General features: G+C 42.5%; 1 protein-coding gene across 1 annotated transcript in view; it reads right to left on the reverse strand.

Moving 5' to 3' along the window:
- TBX20 (T-box transcription factor 20) overlaps positions 1 to 17,013 on the reverse strand; it is a 51,287-nt gene extending 34,274 nt beyond the window's left edge. Inside the window, exons 1-5 of the mRNA XM_024750777.1 lie at positions 16,887 to 17,013; positions 13,203 to 13,461; positions 12,030 to 12,194; positions 7,514 to 7,622; positions 3,700 to 3,858 (exon numbers count right to left, since the gene is read on the reverse strand). Coding sequence (XP_024606545.1) covers positions 3,700 to 3,858; positions 7,514 to 7,622; positions 12,030 to 12,194; positions 13,203 to 13,461; positions 16,887 to 17,013 — 819 coding nt within the window. The remainder of the gene's footprint in view (positions 1 to 3,699; positions 3,859 to 7,513; positions 7,623 to 12,029; positions 12,195 to 13,202; positions 13,462 to 16,886) is intronic.
- Between the last annotated feature and the right edge of the window lie 5,111 nt (positions 17,014 to 22,124).

Below are 22,124 nucleotides of genomic sequence, written 5' to 3' on the forward strand. Positions count from 1 at the left end.
GACTGTTGGACTGTCTCTGGAATGTCCAAAGAGGATTTGCCACCATTTGGATTTTTAAATGTTAGTGGCAACTTTTCAATGAAATAAATGAATGCACAAATGTTATACTATTTATCTTTAAGTAAAAGCACACACACATACACACACACATACAGCATTGTGCTAGGGATTATGGCTTTAAAGGTGGGTGCACAGAAATAAACTCAGACATGGCAGGATCTATTGAGAAAAGCAGTACTGAATTTAATCACTTATTGTGGGTTATTTAGCAATGAAATGATATATACTAATCATATTAATCGTTACACTTAATGATGCAGTGAAAGCTAGCTAGGTGCTGGTAGGTGGATTTTGAGCCCATTTATAATCTTTATTAGAAATAAACATTTTCAAGAGGAGCAACTAGTGTTGGGATATGTGTTTATTAGAATCTTAGCCTATTTTAATTTAGCAATATTTTCACATTCAGTTTCCCAGCCTTGACACTGTCAGTGGTCATTTTCTTGGCCTTGCAATCCAGCAGGATGCTACCAAAAAGGAGGAGTTAATACCCAGAAGATGGTTCTTTCACTTACCAGATTTGTGACCTTGGGCAAGTGTATTAACCACTCTGAACCTCAGTTTCTTCATCCACAAAATGAGGCTTATGGGGCCTTATTCAGGGGATTAGTGTCAGAATTAAGTGAGATATTGATTAAAAATATAGAGAGATTCTTCTAAATTAAAATAAATCCAAACCATGAACCTTAGGTGGATACTAGTTCAAAGGTGGGGGTGAGGGGGGGAAGGCTATAAAGACATTTGTAGGTCCATCCTGAAATTTTTAATATGAACTCAATTTTAGATCTTGTAAAGATACTGTGGTTACAAAGTAATCTTATTGTCAGTCTAAACTTGTAGAAGTACTTACAGGTAAAGTATCATGATGCATGCATCTTAGTTTCAAATGGTTGCGAGAAGGGGGAAAGTATGTACATGTACAGAGATTGAGAAATGGGGCAGGGGAGGTAAAGCAAATTGGAAAAATGTTAATTGTTGAATCTGGGTGGAGAGTATACGTGGTTCATTTTACCATTTGTTTAACTTTGGGATATTTGAAAATTTTCTAGATAAATGTTGAGCAGAAACAAAAGAATTCAGTGAGGTAATGTCACTAAAGCATATGGCTCCTATTAGAAACAGCTAATGCCAGTGGATATTTTGACTGTCAATATAGGTTGATTACCATCTTGTTACACTGGCTGCTGTCAGTGTGAAGAGCTCCCTGCACACAGCAGGTAAGCAGTGAGCACTTGCTGAAAAGAAAAGAGATTAACATAAAGAACTGAAACCCTCTAAAAAGGATGTCTTGAATCCATCAGCGTCACAAGCTGAGAGGAGGTGAGGTTCCCCTTTCTTGGAGACACCAAGCACCTAAAGAGGTTAGGCTTTTAAACCTAACTACCTGGATTCATATCTGTGATGGGAGCAGCAGGGTCACATCGGATAAGTTATTTAACTCCATGCCTCCATTCTTTGAACTGTAAAATGCAACATAAAAATATTGTTGTTCCTATTTCATAATATCATTGTGAGGATTAAATAAGACAGTGCACTTTAAATGGTGCCTTGCGCACCCAAATATTAGCTGTTATTATAATTATGTAGATAATAACCTCCTATTCCGTGTTCCATGATATGAGAGGTCCTGCCAATATTTATTCAGGATTGCTTCTTCATCAATTAAACCAAATCTAAGGTGTTACACTTAGAACTTTCCTTAATTTTGTTCTGCCCATAATTTTCACTAAACAATCCCAAGTTACCTATTCTTGCTTTGGCTCCCTTTACAGAGAATTCTGATAAAAGCAATGAACTTTCCATATGACAAGTTTCTATTTCATTCTCAAACATCAGCAGGTTTTCTTGTATTAGTATAAATCTGATGTTTTATAATATAAAAGCTACTAATTCAGTTAGTGTAAATTGAATTAAATGTTTCAGGAATCTCTTTAGATCCTGTGATACCTGTATGACATGTGTCCTCAAATAAATTAAAAATGGGATTGTTGATGTCAGTGTTCCAGATTCTAAGAGGAATAGCATTATGTTTTAGGGCTTTGTGGGCTTCAGTCTTTACACAAATTTTTAGCTTGGGCATTCTCTGAAAGTTGCCACTCCTGTGTTGTTATCTTAAGGATAATTAAAAAGTTATAGTACTTTGCTTTTACTTAAAGATAAATAGTAAACATTTGTGCATTCATTTATTTCATTGAAAAGTTGCCACTAACATTTAAAAATCCAAATGGTGGCAAATCCTCTTTGGACATTCCAGAGACAGTCCAACAGTCACCACGTGCTTTATTTACAGAGTGCCTTACAATTTCCAAAGGCATGTTTATGCACAGCATCTCATTTGATCCTTACAGTTGTTCCGTAAGATGGTCTGTTTCTTAGTTCCAGTTTACAGGCAAAGAAGATGGCAGCCACAGTGGTGAAGTGAAATCTACTCAAAGTCATATGGAAATTATAGGTGCTTATGCCTTACAGACACATACCCACTCTGGCCATTTTTCTACATCCCTTCTCTGACTTCCTGTTTCCTCATCTGTGTAGGGCTACCTGGGATTTCAGTTTCATCTTCTTGCTTTTCCTGAGAGACTCAACACCATTTTTGCTTGGTTGACCATCCCACTCTGGACTCTGAGCCATCTATTAGGCAGCACCTAACAGTATTCACTCAGAACCCAAAATATAACATCAAGACATGAGGAGAGCAAGAGTCCTGGATACCTATAACCAGTCAAATAAAAGCAAGACACAAAACCCAGAGTAAACTGACAATGTGAGTTCCTTTTACTAAAGTACAGTGTATCAAAAGGAATTCTTCTGGTCCATTCGGACTGTGGAAAAGTTACTTGTCCTCTCTTAGCTTCAGATTCCTCACTAAAGAATGTTACTGTTACCCCTGGCCTTCAAGATTATGCTGACCATGAAAGAATACATGGGGAAGTATCTAACAGGACTCAGTCCTTAGCAACACTTTGATAAATATTTACAGTAGAGTTGGACTAAGCCTTATGGATGAAGAAATGCATAAATTTTAAATATGATTTACAACAGAATAGAAAATATATAACTCAATATTATAAATTAGATATCTTGATGTTAATTAAATACACAACTGTTTACATACTACAGTCTATTATCTAAAGAGGCATTTAAGATCATTCTACTAGAATTATCTTACCCTGAATTACAGCTGAATAAATCTCACAAAATATCTAATGTATCAGTAGTTTGGGTAGTTGGCTAGCACACTACGTGTGCTAATTTAGCAGAAAAACTGAACTTCTAAATTTTATGAAGCAATGAGTGTATGGTAACACATGTCATGAAGCTCTACCAGAAAGAGAAGGAAGCAGGTAATGTTCTTGAGAAAATTTGAGAAGGCAGATTGGGTCAGGTTTGGGTGGGACATGTGAGCAGTGAACAGCCTGACCAGGAGTATAAAGGTTCTGAGAAAGATGGTGTAATACAGACCTTCATAACCTTGAGCCATGGATACTCAACATATTTGGAAGTCCTGGGGCTGATTCTCCATAGCTTTCTCCAAAGTGAATTTCTGTTTTGAATACTGGGATAGCCCTTCTCTCCAAGAAGATAACTCTCCTAAAGCCTTATCTTATTCGGGAAATAAATTGTGAAGGGTATACTCACCAGTTGATTCTGGTAGGCAGTGACCGCCGTAAAAACTGTTTCTGGAAAGATGAATGTTCTGAATTCTTCAGACTTCAGATTAAGTAATGAGGCTGTGTGGTCTTTCTTCTTAATGATGTGCACCCGTGGCTGGTACTTATGCATTGAGTTCAAAATTATCTGCAGCAAAGAGTGGGAAGTACAGTACTGGATTTTAAGTACTTATAGTGCTAATAAACAGGCCAAATTACAATGAGGCAAAGAAAGAACCATAAAATCTACTGTGTCAAATGCAGTTTTAAGATTAGGATCTACCCTTTCCATTCTTCACGCAAATAATTTTCACATGATACTGCAGAGTATTGTGAATCACGTTTTACCAAACCAACTGTAAATAATACAGGTTGTTTCAAGTGTCCTTTCTAAAATGATAGAGGAAAAAGTCATCTGGAGGATGTTTATTTTTTAAAAAATGCTTTTTGTTTTTTAGTCTGGTTAGACCAAAGGCAGTATGTCTCTAAATTTTCTAAAGTAAGAAATTACATATTTGAGGAGGCTAGATTGTTATTTGGGGCAGTGGGGGGTGAGGGGTGGGTGGCAGATGGGACGGAGGGAATAAAACAATTTTAAAAGGCAGTGTGGTATAAGGTAGACCTTGGTTGGAATACTGAATCTGCTACTTTCTAGCTCTTTAATCTTGGGCCAAGTGATCTCACCTCTCTTACCTCATTTTCTTAAATGCAAGAACAGTATTAACTTCACAGGGGTTGTGGTAAGGATCAGACGCTGTAACCCTTGTAAATCACATAGCAAATAGGAAGTGCTTAGTAAACTGTATTACTATTGTCGTCGTCATCATTTCTGACAACTTCATTGATTACTGACTTCCAGTTACAAACTAAATAAGAATGTTATTGATGGATGTCTTCCATTCCATAGCTGCTAAAAGTTATCTGGTACTTAGAGATCAGAAATATACCCTGTTAACAAGGCAGTATTTTTCATGTATCATTTAAATAAAATATAATTTACCATTATGAAATTTGAGCAACAAAACTTACTTTCAGGTGTTAAAGATTTTCCACATCTCCCCCTGCCCCGCAACCCAGACAGCTACCTAAATCTACAAAATTGGGTATGTCTTTCCTGGGATAACAGGGCTTACAATGTATGCCCTTCACCCCAAGGGCCTAGCAGAGAGCTTGGCTCTCAGGGGAGGTGTCTGATACATGCTGTGGCAGGACGAGGGTCAATGGCATGCAGTGTTGTTGCTCTCTTGTTCTTTGGCTAACTTGGGTGTGGTGGGTGAGTGTTAACACTGGTTGACTTTAGAAGAGTTAAATACTAGTCACTGTGAGATAACCGATACAGAATCAATCTCTTTCCATGCTGAGATATAAGCCAACAAAGTTACAGGGCATTAACTGGCATTGAATTTTTGAACATGCCATCTTTTTATGATCCCAGACCTGAATAGGAATTACTGAAACAAATGAGACGTTCAAATGAATCAAAAGAAACTTAAAAAAAAGTTATTTCTTTGTGTAATGCATTTATTCCAAGGAGTTCAAGATACCTATGCTCAGTCATAAAACTGGAATAAACTTGAAGTGACAGAAGTAAACATTTGCCTCCTAATCCTGATATAAGAAAAACCTGACCATTCATTATATGTTCTACTAAGAAGATAGAGTTTTCAAATCATACACACACACACACACACACACACACACACACACACACTCACACATACACAATGGAAAAAAACCTAAGCTTTAAATAAGGTCCCCTCTTCCTCATACTACTCCCACATTAATTTCCTTTAGGAAAGGGTGTTGGACAGACTCAGACCGCAGACTGAGTCTCAGATCCCAGGGCTCCTTGAACCTCTGCTCAAGCTTTCATGGGGCTAAGAAACACTGATAAAAATGTAGACGTTGTTTCATCGAAGAAATAAATTCCTGGAAATAAGAAATTTTCCTGGAATGCATCTACAAAGGGGGCTTCTTTAGGACTGATTCAAAGAACTTGGCTAAACACCACAGGATCTAAAAATATTTCCTGGTACTCTTCAGAATACACTATTTCTGGTAACAAAGAGTTATATTAAATAATAAAATTTTAAAGCTAAAATGGATATTAGCAACCATGTAAGACTTAAACAATTTGTCAAGGTCTAATCTTAGCATAATCAGACTAGAACCCAGAGCTCCTGAAATATAGCTTAGTGCTATTCCCATCCATGAAGCTGATGCTAATATTTAGGAAAACATATCAGTTCTGGACAACTGATCTCAAAATGAATTCTCAGGTCTTTCTGGAAAAACTCAAACAGTTCTTATAGAAGTTTCACATTGGCGAATACTAGAACCATAAAAAAATTTCATTTATCTCTGCAAAGATTTCAGTGGAGCCCAAGAAATTTTAATATGAATGACATTAAGAGTGATCATGGGCCTACAGAAAATGTCTCTCAGATACTTTATAAATTTTAGCCTGAAAAAAAAAATCTGTCAATGAAAACATCTGAAAGAAAGGACAATTCTGCCAACATCCTTGAAGGTAAAAAAAGTCAGTTATCTTTTCCAATACATCAAGTAACAGAAGCCTGTTAACCTACTTCCAACATCCCAACAGTGCCACCAGCAGAGCTGTTAGTTAACCTGGTTACTCTGACTTGGTCGAGATAAACAAGATCTCCTGTGGGCATATGGATGGTGGCAGTGCCTGAAGTGATTTACTTGGTTCCAGGTTCAATCAACCATTTGAAACCATGTCTAGAGCTCTCTCTTAACTGTGTGTAACCGTCTTTTTTGAGAAAAGTTTTGAAACTCTTTTTCTGAACTGCATAAATCCAGTAAAAACTAAAACCTTAAGTAACAGGAGCCTTAATAAAGGGGATAAGAGAGAGAATAATTATATCAGAACATCTAAGCCAAGGAAAGCAACTATGAAAATCCCAATGTGCTTTCTGGCAAGCAAGGCAAAAAAAGAAACAGTATTCTCCTCATCAAAAAGAAGCATGCATGTCTGTCTAAAGTTTTCTTAGCATAAAATCTAAAACAGATTTTTAAAAATATGAATCTTTATTTAAGAGCATGAAATAACAGCATAGATAGTTCCTTAAAAAGCAGTCTTAGCAAATATGGAAAAGCCTGTGTCAATGGCTATTTGTTCTATTAACTGTTGATAAGAGCTAAGAATTCCAATTTCTCTTTTCTTCAACATTTTAATGAACTCCTTACTGATGTAAAATCAAATTGTTTTGTTTTTAACTGCAAGACTTCATTGTGTTTTAATATTCATAAGGCTCTCTACAGAGGGGATATATAATGAGCTAACAGCACTTTCCCACATTTATTTGTACATAAAATCCTTTTGCCCCATTGCATCGCACAAGAATGTATTCTATAAAACACACTTTGGGAAACCCCCATAGGAGGTCTCAGCCCCATTCCCTTTATGCTGTGTTATCTGATATACCACTGATAGAAATTAGATGTTTAATCCAAGAATGGGCTGTAGTAACCTCCAAAATGCACATTCCCTTTGTTTAGTTGGTGCAGGTGTTAAAGCAGTTGCAGAAGTAGGAATCCATGGTGCCAGAGGTCCCTGACCTTCTTGCATAGAAATGGCATACAGCATCTCTGTAAATGACCTCTTGACAATAGCAGTCAAGGTTCCCTGTAGAACATATTAATGTTCTCATAGAATGACTCAGAGCTGGAGGGTGGGAGGGGGAAAGGGAGAGAGGAAGAGACATCAAGGGAGGAAGCTTTATGTGGTTTCTCCATTCCATCCCAGGGAATCCGCATAGTCCAAGCACTGTACTCACATGGCCATGTTGATCCAGTTCATTGTTGGTGAGTTTCACCTTTTCAAAAGACACCATCTGTTTAAGTAGCTGCTCACCAGTAAAAGGAGAGTCTGGATGTACATACAGCCTAAGAAAATTATGAGAGAATTTTATTGAGACTTTAAAAAAAAATCTCTTTGGGTTATAAAATATTCTGATTCTAAAGGAACACAAAAATCTCATATAAAGTGAATTTTATTTGCCTTGTATAATCTCAAATTTAGTAATACAGCAATAGCAAAATAATGCTGAAACATCTAAATGTGTTTCTTTGTGTACCAGTGATTTAAAAGGGGTAATACTAATGGTAGTATATATATGTCAATCCTAATCTCCCAATTTGTCCCACAGGAAGCTCAGCTCAGTGCTGAGACGACCTAGATGGGTGGGATGGGGGCAAGTGGGAGGGAGGTCCAAGAGGGAGGGGATATATGTATACATATAGCTGATGCCCTTCATTGTACAGCAGAAGCTAACGCAACATTATAAAGCAATTATAGTCCAATTATAAATAAATAAATAAATAAAATGTACTTAATACATTTGCTGCTATTTGCTGAACAAGCCATTTTTTTAAAGGTGGGTTTTTCCCATCAACCTAATCAACTACTAGTCTGCTTCTGTCAAATATAAAATCCTATTGTTGTAGATATTTTCAAAAGAAAGACTAGGTTATAACTAATTGCAAAATGAATTCCTAGTATAAGCACTGCTAAAAAGCAATGAAGACAAAGAATTTAAAAGAGGAAACAATTCTAGAGAATCTATTCATTTAAACTTGAAGGTGATTCAATTTAAAGTTCATGTTCTTTATAAACAAGACAGAATAATTTTAATACAGTGACCTGGGGAACTTTTAATAGTCCACAGATCACATAGTCTGTTTGCTTCTCCCGGTACTTTAAATATTACTACTTTCATCATCACCTAGTTAAGTGCTCACTAAGGAGAGTGAAAACAAGTTGGGTAAGCTTCAAATTATTCAATGTATTTATCTAACAGCCTAAGCAAAAAAAAAAGGCTTTGATGGGAAAAAATATACTTATCAAGTATTTATCGTTTATTGATCAGCTGCTATGTTCAAGGCAATCTTTTACTCACTGACAGTTAAATGCAGGTCATTTGTTTTGCCTGCAAGCTTCACACTAAGTACAACTCTTTGTAAATCACAATCCTAGTATCCACTCAACATAAGCGTTTCTGAAGTCAGGTATGTCATAGAACTAATGATAGAGGAAGGAAATATCCTTGATTTAATGGGATAAATTCCTTTATCCATGCAATGGGTTATTTCTATCTATATTTTGTGTAGAATATTTATAACTATCATTAAACAAATATTATGGTTGGGGCAAAGACAAGGAAAAATAAAAAACATATTCATGTAAAGAACAAGAAGTCTATGCCGTGGTTTGTCACACAGAGGACTAAGAATAGAAGAATTGGGTGCACGTGCTGCAACTCACAAAGCCCACAAGAAGCAAAGCACAAAACAGGCTGACAGCACTAAAGATTCTTACCAGACCCATACAAGAACGTAGGTGTTTGTCTGCCTGTTTGTTTGATTTTTTTTTTTAAGGAGTGCTCAAAATTGCCTTTCAATTGAAGTATTCTTTGATGACACAACCATAATAGCTTTTCAAGTGTCACCCCTCCAAGGCTATAACTTTATAGGTGCAGTTGTTTTACTAATCAGCACCATATCCTACCCACTCCTCCAAAAAGGTTCAAAAATATTTAAAGTCCTAGAAGTTGATGAGATGGTCCCTCTTTAAGTATCAGTTCACCACATATGATAACATTAATAAAGATTAATTTATTTAAATATCGACTACTTTTTAAAAAAAGGAAATGTCCTATATGAAAATATAACATTACTTAGGTCATATATAATGTGTTTTCCATTACTATGATCAAATGATATTGTCAAGCATCATTTCTTCTGATAAGGAACAGCTGACTGATAAACTTCAGTCTAAAATAAAGTGCTTCAAAGAACTAGAACTGCAAGGAATTTCTACCATCAGTTCAAAAATGATCACCTCCCAAGTTCTTCACCTTTCCCATATGAAGCTAGAAAATATAGCACTATGTCTTTTAATAATAATAAAGAACAGTTGCTTATATGATCTAGAATATTTCTATCCTATAATGCACAAAACATTTCAATCTAATATCAATATAAGTAAGATGAACTAGTATGAATGAAAAAGCATACAGGAAGCCCCGCTTCTCTCAAGTCCTCTGGGACTTAAAATTCCAGCAATAGCTTAAACATGCTTCAGTTAAGATAGTGTATTGGTACATGCTTTCCTTTTCCAGCCAGAACAGATTAGTAACATAAACAAGGCATGTCATATTTCCAACTGGCCTGCACCAGTTCCCCATACCTTCAGATAGGAGGAAAATGTATGCTAAATAAGAGTGATTAACTTCTTAAAGGAAAGACTTAGAGAAAAAAAAGAAAAGGGGTTTGCTTGTAAAAATGGTTAGGAATCTGCTAAAATACTTCTCTCATTCTCTCTTCTTTCTTCCTCTCTCTCCCCCCTTTAAAAAAAAATTGTAAATTTTGGAAAGAAGCTCTAGAGTAATGTGAACTGACTAGTTAATAGTAAATAGTAGAGAACACTAATTATATTCATTTAAATATCTATTGTAAATTTGTAAATCTTGCTCCTTTTTTTAAAAAAAAATCAGTGACATTTAAAAAAAATTTTAGTCCTAAAAATTATTTAATATGTTATTTAATATACCAATTTGGAAGGGCTGGGAAGATCTCCTTCCTAGTCTCTTGTGGGAATGGAAAACTTGGAGAGGCTTCTTTTAATCTCTTCTCTAGTGTATTTAATATACTGTAAGTTCAATAATATGATCAACCACTAAGTAAGCTTAATATTCCAACTGTATGTGTAAACTGTGTTGGTTCTGTGCCTTGACTTAGACTCCAGACTAGATACTAACAAAGAACCATACTTTGAACTATAACTTCAGAGTTCCTAAACCTGTACATTTAAATAAATTCTTAGCTCTGATATGAACTTCCAATCAATTATAAAAATTACTTAGTCATAAAACAACTTTAAAGCTGTAAGGCTTGGTTTTAGAACCCTAAATGTAAAGTCAGCTAAGATTCATTGTTTGTATTAAAGTATGCAGTTAGAGTCCTGTTCTTAAACTATTAGTATTCATGTAAGTAAGAACTTGCTGGTTTTTTTCCCCCAGAATGCTCATTTGGGCAGTAGCAATAAAGGTTTGCATGTAATTTTTAAAATGGAGTTCTCCTGGAAAAACATTACCATTGAATAGCACAAAAACGAACATGTTTTGTTTGGGTCATTACCTAATATATTGAGTAATTTCTCAGTAAAAGAATATTTTTTTAACATCTTTATTGGAGTATAATTGCTTTACAATGGTATGTTAGTTTCTGCTTTATAACAAAGTGAATCAGCTATATATATATATTTATATATACATATATCCCCATATCTCCTCCCTCTTGCGTCTCCCTCCTACTCTCCCTGTCCCACCCCTTTAGGTGGTCACAAAGCACCGAACTGATCTCCCTGTGCTATGTGGCTGCTTCCCACTAGCTATCTATTTTACATTTGGTAGTGTTTATAAGTCCATGCCACTCTCTCACTTCGTTCCAGCTTACCCTTCCCCCTCCCCGTGTCCTCACGTCCATTCTCTACATCTGCATCTTTATTCCTGTCCTGCCCCTAGGTTCTTCAGAACCTTTTTTTTTTTTTTGATTCCCCCTTTTTTTTTTAGCATACAGTATACAATGGAATATTACTCAGCCATAAAATGAAATGAAATTGAGTTATTTGTAGTGAGGTGGATGGACCTTAATATTCATACAGAGTGAAGTAAGTCAGAAAGAGAAAAACAAATTCAGTAGAAGAATATTAACTTGATGTTGAATTACATTTATCCACTTATTATAATGAGGGAAAAAAAAGAGTTTGCTTTTCTTACTTAAAAATCTCTGAGCCTTTTACTGGTCAAAACCAACCACATTTTACCAATATGGTATTTACTATGAAGTTATAACCACGTTATAACAAATATTTACTATAAGCAACTACTACTTTACTAAAATGCACACTTCTGAAAAGGATTTTAGGGCAGCCACTTCATCAGTAGGTTTATTCTGTTTGGTGTTAGCCAAATAGAAATGATGGATGCCATATGAAATGGGTCCAGATTTCTAATAAATATTCCAATTGAAATTTAAGAAAAATTTTGAAATGAATTATGATGAAAGATAAAATTAAAGGCAGTGTTCTGCATACAAACTCCTGCCTTTCTCAGAGACTAACCCATATTTTGTGTAGTTAATCCTGGAGTGTCTGGGCTTGGAAAGCTCTCTTACCAGAACTCACAGCTTTAAAAACAGACCTGCTTAAAATTCAAACAACCAGGGCAGGAGACAGTCTGCCAGCAAGGTTAATACACATTTTGCTTGGCTGGAAAATCTGGAGGTACAAACCTGGCTGGCAGCGGAGGGTCTGCCTTGCCAGCCACCAGCCAGGAGGACCGGTGGTAGGCATAGCGGTACCTCTTGTTGTCCACAGGGACGATGTCCATCAGGACTATGTACTTGGCCTCAGAATCCACGCCGGAAAAGGACACACGAATGGTAGGAAACATCCTCCTGACACAGACAAAAAGAATCACCCGAATTAGAGAGGGAGGAAAAGGGTCCGCCTTCCCTCCCTACCCAGCCCCCAAATTATTTGTGTTTCCTGTAAAGCCATTCAGAGATGTGAATACGGAGACTGACCTTCTCCCGAGCCTAGATAATCTTAAGTGTCATCTCTGTAGGAGTCCTCATTAATACCCAAAGGTCGGCAATTAGGGAAAATCCTGTGCTAAATCATCAAGCCCATTAGGCTCCCAGACCAAAGTCTCCAGAGCAGACAGAGTCCTATAACCTCCTTGCCTTCCAGGGAGAAAACTCACTCTTGCCTCAGTAGAAAGCCAGAGCAGGGTTCTCAAGTTGGGTTTCGTTTCGGGAGACTTTGGGCGGTGTGTCCCAGAGTCCTGAGAGCTGGAACAGTCAGGCGCCAAGGGGCCACCGACCCCCGGAGCCTTAGCCCCAGTCCCAGGAGCAGCCTGCACCTGGGACTTCCTGCCTGCCCTGAATCAGCCCACTGCGGCGCCAAGGGGCCCCCTGCACCAGAGCTCCTTCCTACCGGGAGTGTGGTCGTTTCAAATTTCATTCTTCCTCCCGGGTTTTCATTTTAGTTTTTAATGGGAGCCTCTGCAAATTGAGGCTGATAAAAGGGAAGCCGCCTGCCTCCCTCACAGCACCCAGCAGCCCGCCCTGTACCCCGGCATGAGCTGAGTTCCTGCTTCCCTCCAGATGCCGACCCTGCACCCAGAAGCCATCCCAGGCTGCAGGGGGCCAGAGATCCCAGTCCCATGCCCTTAGGGCAGGGGTGGGGTTTCCCACTGCCAGATCCCAAGAAAGCAAATGCCTGGACATCTGTCTCAGCAGCTCTTTCCAAAAGCAAGTCTGCCGAAAGAAACCCTCCTTGAGCGAAGCTTCCTCTTGGAGCTCAGGACCAGTAGAGTTTCACCCAGTTCCTGGAAACTCCCTCTGCCACCCAGGGCACTATTCCCTTCTCCCCACTCCTCACTCGACAAGCCCCCCTACAACCTGCCAGACTTGGTGATGATCATCTCTGTGCCCAGCTCGTGGAATTTGTCCCAGAGCTCCTTGGTCTCCAGGCTGCAGGCAATTTTGGCCATTTCCTCGCTGGGGATGATGGGGGTGGTGGGGATCAGCGGCTCAGTGCACAGAGAGGAGGAAGATGGGCTGCTGTTGCCCGCGACGCTGCCACCAAACTCCCCGTGAGCGTCTAGGCTGGTCAGCTCGCCCAGGGGCTGAGTGCAGGACGACTTCTCGACAAATTGTTCTGCAGGCAAAGAGAATTGAGAATGACAGCTAATTCTGTCAAGCAAAGATACAGAAAGGAGAACAGCACAACTGAAATAGGTTCCTGGATTTGACTTTGGAAAAGTTAGGCACAGAATCTCCAGAAGGACAGCAATAACCCATCACTATATAAATTAAGCCCGAAATTCCTGGGAAGTGACATGGCTCCTGCTTGCTTACGGAACCAAATGAGTGAGTTTTAGAACCATGATTTGTTACCACCATTACTGAAACCCACTTTGGAGAACAGAAATGCGAGGAGTGGATAAAGAGAAAGGCATGATCATAAAGAATTAAAAGCAAGTAGTCCTGTTGTTATCCCTCCCATGTTCTAGACTTCACAGCTTGTGGGCTCTAGTGCCAGTTCTTCCTCATTGACAAAGAGGACACTTTTCTGCAGGGAGATCAAGGGAGTGAAGAAATCAGCACCATCCTCACTTTGAGAGGAACTTCCCTTCCCTCCTGGAGTCACCTCCCCATAAGAAAAAGTGAAAAAGGGGTGTTGGGGGGGTTAAAAAATTATCACTTCACTTCTCTGCCTGGCTCCCAGTTTCCTAGGCTTTCAGATGTTACATTAGGGCATTTTTATAATTTCCCTCCCAGCCTGAGATCCTATGAAAGACTAGCATATTTATTGCTTGTTAAATCACAGGAGTACAATCTCTGGGCCAATTTTTTGGACCGGGCTTGAAACAAGTACTTGAGGGATGATATGTTTATGTCTCTCTCTCTCAAGAACGTTTTGGAAGTGAGCAAAAGAACCCCAAACCCAGAAGAGCAGAGTATTGAAGTAGGAAGAACAGTTTGCCATCTACCATCAAGCTGAAACACCACTGCCTACGAACCAAACACTCTCCCCCACAGATGATAAGGGCCTGGGACTACACCAGTCACTTTGATGGAATACAGGGGGAGCTCTGTAATTGTCCCAATTATCTTGCATCCTTTAAAAAAGAAACTACTTGAATCCGCATTGTGAAACTGAACTTCAAACAACTCTAAGTGCCCTCAAGGAATTGAAACAAGTTATATATATATACATATATATATATATATATATATATACATATACACGCACACACATACATACACACACACACATATAATGTTTTATTTCTCACATTTCTCTTTTGACTTGGGGCAGGCAAGCAGGAAATAGAGAATTTTTACCTTCTTTTCTCTTAGAAGAATAATCCAACTCATGGAAGCATTTTAAATTAAGAATAACCAAATTATCTTATCCTTCTGTTTTCAAACTCAAAGAGAACCATGCCATGGTAAAATCATATTTTTTATTAATGTTTTCAGAAACACATTCACATAACATCTTTATAGGGAATTAACAAGTAGCCTTAGAAATTTTCTGACAATTGAAAAACGCAAATGCTGTAAGCTCCAGACTAACCAGTGGTCAGGGTTGGGAAGTGGAGAAAGAAGAAAATGATACAGAAATGCTCTAACACAATGTTATATGTCAATTATATCTCAATTTAAAAAAAAAATTAATGATCTAGTCGTCTGAGGTGGTTCTTCTGAGTAGATTTAACGTGTTTAAATGAGCAGTAATGAGACACTTGTGACTTCCACCCTACAGTTTCTTCAGCATCTCGCTAGTGTTTCATTCTCTCTTAACAGGTATTTCACATGCCCGAGTCCTTGGCTTACAGCTGCTAATTGTGCTCTGTTGAACTGGCCCCTGAAAGGGACTAGAATGCCTTCTGACAATTGAAAAACGGTTCTGGTTCTTTTTGGAGCCGGTCTCAAAAGCCCCAGGGGAGGGAGGATGCTCATTTTACAGACTGGGGTGAGGGTGGAGGTACCGTGAGCTGTGAATGGTTTTATAGTTTAGAATTCAGAGGAAGGTGGGTTTTTTCTCAGGAGAGTAGAGAAGGAAAGCAATGTTGTAATGACAGTGGAGCTGAAGCTGGCATGTTTCCCAGTCTACTGTCTGTACTTCTGTCAGGAATTTTAACCTGAAATCCTCTTTTCCTGCTAGCTACCAAATTATAATGGGGGCGTTTATAAAGAATTCAGAGGCCCCCTAAATAGGAGCGGATAATGTTGGGAAGTGCCACAAACGTAACTTTGAAATTGGTGGTGAATTTTTTTCTAAACAGTTGGAGTTTGTCTGATTGGTTGTTTCCATTTCTTCGGCAGGTTTAGATTTACATAGGAGGATAGGTGGGAAGAACCAGGGAAAGGGAGTGAAAACCTTGGAGGAGACTTTTTGACATGTTTTCTGGAGATCTTCCGGTTTCCTTTTCCTTGGTTCTAAGTTGCTGCAGGGATTTTAGTTCCCTCTTCTCTCTCTGCCCAGGCCCCTTATTTTTCATCTCTAACATTTCATCTTTTATATTATTATTGTTGTTTCAAGGTGTGAGCTGTTAAAATGTTGAGAAGGACAGGGAGAAGGAAGAAAAAAATTGACTACAGTTTAAAAGGCTTTAAAAATATTACCCTAAGTTCGCTATTTGATGCTTTCCACAGTTTTAGGGCTACCAGATGATCAGGGTGTGGAATAATTATTACCCGGGGACCCAAGAGGTGATGATGAGAACACTTCTTTCGCCCTCAGTTGTAAACCCTCAGTTGTAAAGGGACTTAAAACACTTATCTCCAGCAGTTTCTTTCCCACACAATTCACTCGTGGTAAGGGGAATATAGTCCCTTTTTTCCCTTTACTCTGAGAGTAGTGTCTTCTATAAATGGTAAAGGTTGTTAAATAAACAGTATAGCTAAAAGTTGAGGAATCTGGGAAATGGTAACTGGCTAATGTTTTTGCCAACCTCCACTGAAAATGACGGCAGTTATGAAATGATGTCTTACAGATAAGTCTAGAGCTTCTGTGAAGAAAATGGTTCATGCGGGGACAATTGGCTTATTCTACAGCACTTGACAGTTGTCTTAAGGAGCTGACTTTGTGTAGTCTATTCAACTCGGGGGAAAAACAAAATTAAACTAGTTTCTTGTGAAGTCAGAGTCTCCTTGGTTTCAAATGCACAAGCAGGTGTTACACGCATCGTAAATCCTGTTGAGTCATTAAAAGGGGTTTTATTAGTATTTATCCCCTAAATGTTTTTATCCCAACAAAGTTACACACACCGGATGTCTGACTTGACATAAGGATTCTAGAAAAATAGGTAGGGAAAGCGACTAGCGATATACGTACGAGATACGAAACCGGTTGCATTTAACAGACTGTGAAGTCCCTAAAGAATTCGGGCCTAAGAGAAAAAAAAAAATCTCCCACCCGCAACGTATAGTCTATGGCCTGAGGTTCAGAGCTGCCGCGAGCTGGGAAAGGTGGCCACCCTCGAGAGCCTCCTGAAGCTAGGGAACGGAGGGACAGACAAATGTGCAGCACTCCCATGCATGCGCACGCCGACGGTCTAGCACGCGACTTACCCAGTGGTTTGATAGTGTTCTCTGTAGCTTCCTTCTCTTTGGAGCCGCCGCTCGACATCAGCGCGGCGATGGAGAAGGCGTTGGCCCTGGAGGAAAGCTGGGGCTTGGGCGACGCCGTGAACTCCATGGCCCCTAGTGCGCGGTCCTGGCCAGGGACCTGGCCTGCTGAACTGCCGTCCAGCTTCCCCAAGAGAGACAGAGACTGAAACACAGCGGAAAGTTTCCAAGTGCAATCACAGGGAAGTCGGGGACTCTAGATGAGTCAGCCCCAACCTCCCGAGAGCTCCACACCGGCCTCTCCTTTCCCCCACCGCAAGAGGCTCGAGCCGCAGAGACTTCAAACTAGCCGGAGAGGACCAACCACGGTCTCAGCTAGGTGTGCAAGCACCGGGACGCTCCGTAGGACCACAGGCTGTGCCTCCGGAAGCTGGAGACAAGCATCAGTTGCGCAAAGCCCAGGGGTCCTGCAGCACCCGCTCCACGTCTTTCCTCCCTCCCCACTCTGGGGACAGTCGGAGCGGCCGAGCGCAGCTAAAATGGGGTGGTTGCCTGGGAGCGGGAGCGTAGCCGTGCGAGCGCGGAGGGGCGCGGAGGACACTGCGCCCGGGCGTTCGCCGCCCTGCGCCTTAATTTGCTGGCAGCTGCGATCCCCGCGGCCCGCAGCCAGTCAGCGCCGCCACACGTCACCGCTTCCTGATTCCGCCGCCGGGGGCGGGGCCGGGTGGGGAGGGCGCGCCCGGGGCGCGGCGTCCGCGTGGCCTCGCTCAGCAGCCCGCTGGAGCATGGCACCCGTTCGGGGAATGGGGTGACACCACCAGGCTGGCGCAGCGGCCGCGGACACAGCCCGCCTGGTCTCGCAGTCCTGGAGTGAGAAGGAGGTGATCGCTGTCGGGAGGGGGCATTTTGTTCGCGTCCTAAGACCTGGGATCTCAGGAACGTAGACCAGAGGAAGCCTCGGGGAGTTTTTCCTCCTTCCATTCTTTTTCTTACTGGTGCTCAAAGTTGCAAAAGGAAGTTAGAAAGCGCTAAGTAGGGCAGAAACCGACGCCGTAGAGCTGGCGCCAATGTGCCAGAGCCCATTCGCCGGGCAGCACCCAGGGCTGGATACCTACACTCGTTGGGCTCCAAAATCTGGCTGCTAGACAGTGGGGCTGGAGAGATGTAGCCCTGCAAAAGATACGCTAAGTGAGGGCTGTGAGCCTTTGACAAAGGATGATTTCAGAACCACGGCTTCTTCTGCACACCGGTGCGCCTCTCATTCAGGGTTCCGGTTCTCGAGAGGGACTCTCGAAAATCGGGCCTTGATCGAGGGGAAGGCGAGGGGCAGACGCCTTGCCGGGGGGGTGGGGGGGCGCGGCACCCTGCTGGGACCACGCGACGCGCAGTTGGAGAGTGCGAGCCTCACAGCGCCCGGGCTTGGGGGACACGGAACCTTCAGCCTTCACAAACTCGGTTACGACCTGGACTTACCACGGCCTTATGGGGGTCGTCTTGCTGGCCTTGTTCAGCTTGAATAACTTAAATTCTCCGAATTCGCAGGGTAATCCGCTTCACTCGGAGCCGTGTAAACTTAGGCTGACACGCACACTCAAGCTGTACATGTAAATATTTGCGCTCTTTCCAGTCAGTCGGTTTGGCGATTAGGAGCCTCTTGGTGGGTCTTGAAAGGAAAAAAAAAAGAAAGGAAAGCAGCTCCCATTTCCCACCAATGTTTTTCTCTCTCCACGGCACACACATTCCCCACCCCCTGAAATAAACTTATGGGGAAAAAAACCTGAAAGTCAAAAGTTGAAATCGTCCATGAAAGTAACATGATGACAGCTGGGGGCTCGTGATTTAAGCCTGTCTTGTCACCGTGTATCAATAGTTTCTAACAATGTACTGCATGAGAGTGACTAAGGAACATTCTGATATTAGTCTCAATGTACAGAGAGTGTATGTAAGTTAGGGGGAAGTTTGTAAAACTATAGACTTTTGTGCTGGAAGGGATTTACGCCGTCTTCCAGCCCAGGTCCATTTGCTTTAGAGTGAGAAACTGGGTCTGGCTGGCAGGGTGGTGCATCTCCCCTAAAATCGGCCCAGCCAGCTAGAGGCGCAGACCTGCACTCCAGGCGAAGATTTTGATCACACCCGGGCCCTGCAGCTGTGCCTGGGCTATTCACGGGAGATCCACAGTAGAGTAACGCCGGCTGAGAATGCTTTCAGATTAAACTTTGGTAAGAATAGAGGCTAAACCACTGCATGCGCCTACAGATTATTTTCTATTCTTGAGTCTTTGGTCCTTTGCTGTTTTTGGACAGCCCAGACCCTTGGGTTAATAAAGCTTCCACCCCAACACACACCCTATCTCAGTCAATGCAACAGTGACATTTCCCTTGTTTGAACGTAAGGCACAAGCTTGTCCCTGTCCCGTCTCACTGTTTGGCCAGGAAGGGAGATTTCTGTCATGAGGTTTTGGGGGGGGGGGCACGAGGTGGGTGGTGGTTTGTTTTGGGTGAGTGATGTCATAGTCTAGAACTTTATGCTTCAACTGGGCATCGAAGATCTTATTTGCTGGTTTCAGTTTTCATATGAGGAAACTTCACATCTTAATTATCTTAACGGTTCAGGCTGGAATTTGAATAATTTCATGACAGGGACATTTTTAGAAAAACTGGCAGAGCAAGGGGAAAAATGATTTGCCCCCAATCAGTTTCCACTTTTCCAATTGCCCACGCAGCCTTAGCCCAATTCTGGGTCTCTGGTGGGCAGCGAACTTTGACTGTTCATCCTACTGCAGGCAAAATAGGAAGCTAAGCTAGCGCGCGCGGAGGCAGGCGGCACACCACAGGAATTGAAAGGACTACTTTAAACAAATTCGGGCTCTAGAGGTGAGCCGTTTGGGGATCCCTAAGAAGTGATGCATCTCGTTGGTGTTGAAACCGCGGCAATAAAATGTATACTACAACATAATTATCAGGGGCACACTGTCCCTTCTCTTAGATTTATTGCCTCTGCAAATCAATACCGTGCTGTAAAAACGGGGAACCAGTGCTTGGCAGAGAGGTGCCGTCACAGGGTGATTCAAAGCCCACCCGAAGAGGAGATCGCCCAGTTCTGAGGTCCCTTCAAAACCCAGGTGTAAGCGCGGGTTAACAAGTAAAGCCACCGAGGGGGTTGGAACAAAGCAATCACATTAACACTTCCCTGCAGGCCCTTCTCAGGCTGACTTCAGGAGGGCGGGGGCGACTCTTGGACACCGGAAAATGCCTTGCACTTGGAGAAGGCTTTGAATCTTGACTTTAGCCCACTTTAGGCCTCCCTGAGACTTGGTACAGGTTACCTAAATTTCTCAAAGCCTTAGTTTCATCATCTACATTAAAATAGACCAATAATTTATTCCTACCTAGAATGTCGCTCTGTGGATTAAACGGGTTAAGGTGCGTAAAAAGCCTAAACAGTCACCCCAATATAAGTAAACCATGAGTACAGCATTTTATTATATTTAATTTTTGAGCTGCAATTTCGCGATCTCAGAGATCTTTTCTTCGCGTGCTCACGTACAGGTAGCTGTGTAGACAGTTTTGGAATGTACTGATTGGGATCACATTGTGGTAGTGGACCATTATTTACATCTTGCTAAACTTTGGAGCCTAGGAATTAAAATTTGGGGTTATATGTCTGAGTCTGGTTATACGGAGTTTGATTATATGGAGGACTGGGAGATGTCTCTTTATACACACTACCGTTTCAAATTGTCATTTGTAGTCTCCGGAACTCAAAAGTTGGTCGACCCCAGAACTGTGCAGGAAGAAACGGTTTCACGATTTTGGCCAATAGCCCCTCGCTTAACACTAACGCAGAACCCTCCGCTGACAGCGGTAGGGACCCTCCACCCGCGTGGGACGACTGCGCCCGGAGCGGCAGGACCCGGTGCCACATCAAGAGCACAGCCCGGTACCCGAGGGCGAGAAAGGAGACCCGCTTCTCAACGCAAGGGCAGCTCTACTCCCGAGATCTCGTCCCCATCCTGTTTTCCGCTCTTTTTGGTAAACTCCTTAAAAGCAAAAGAAATGGGCTTCGGTGCCTTTGGATTCCTAAGTTCGGTTTACCGAACAAGAAAGACACCCGAAGCAGCGTAGGGAGCGCGGCCGCAACCCCTGGAAGCCGGTGCTGCACGTCCCGGGGGCGCGCCGTGAGCAGCGCGCATCCCTGGGCTGGGTAGGGAGTGCGCGGCGCAGCCTCCGATTTCACTGTGCGGCGAGGGGAGTGGTCTGAGCCTTTCCTCGGAGGAACCCGGACCAAGGCTCAAATGCACATCCTGACGGAATTAAGATTTTTTGAACCCAAGTGGTCCCCGAGAAGCGCCCCCTCTAGCTCCGGCCGCAAGAACGGGCCCGGAACGTCCGGAGCTCAGGTCCACCTCGGAGGCCCCAGGGCCGGGCGACTCGAGGCGCCCTCGCCCAATTCCGGTTCTAAGGGTGAAGCATAGATCAGCTCCTCGAGGGGCGCGGCCAGAGTGTCATCCAGCGGTGTGTGTGTGTGTGTGTGTGTGTGTGTGTGTGACTATTAAAGGTCACATAGAGGTGAGAGAATATGTGAGTCCTCTGGTTCCTTCTTACAACAGCCATTGTGTGTGTGTGTGTGTGTGTGTGTGTGTGTTGTGCGCGCGTGCGCGCCCAAGCGGCCCGGGACTTCACACTGGCGCCCGGCTGTGGAACCCAGGAAAGGGACGTCCTGTGGGCCTAAGGCAGGTTGCGCCCATCTCCAGGGCCTACGCCCTCAGATAGTGAAGGGAAAAATCTTTCCGGGCCAGAGCCCCCGGCACTGCGACGTTGCCGGCCGGGCCTCAAGCTCGAGGAGGTCGGCGTCTGTGGGTGCGCGCCACCGCCCGGCTACGGGAACTTGGACGCCTGGGGCCTTCCCCGGTTCCCGTCGGGTGGAGCCACCGGGCCTACGGGCAGAGATCAGGCGCGGGGCCTCAGAGCTCTTCACAGGCTGATCCCTTAGGGTCGCGACCTTCCCGCTCCTTCTCTCGACCACTCGCATGCAGGTTTGTTCCGCAGGAGCTCTAGACTGCAGGGACCGACCCTAGGCGCCCCAGGTATCCTCCTGACCAGGGCAGAAGTTGTACGTTAGAATTGAGTGCAAAACTCGCAGCGTGATTCCAAGAACGGCAAAGAAATCTCTTCGGACCCTGTGGGCGACGAATCCAGACCTGCTCTCTCCCATCCCTCCTCCACCCTCCTTCCTCCTCCA

The sequence above is a fragment of the Neophocaena asiaeorientalis genome, unplaced genomic scaffold (assembly GCF_003031525.2).
Source record: "Neophocaena asiaeorientalis asiaeorientalis breed wild unplaced genomic scaffold, Neophocaena_asiaeorientalis_V1.1 scaffold164, whole genome shotgun sequence".
Classification (NCBI taxonomy): domain Eukaryota; kingdom Metazoa; phylum Chordata; class Mammalia; order Artiodactyla; family Phocoenidae; genus Neophocaena; species Neophocaena asiaeorientalis.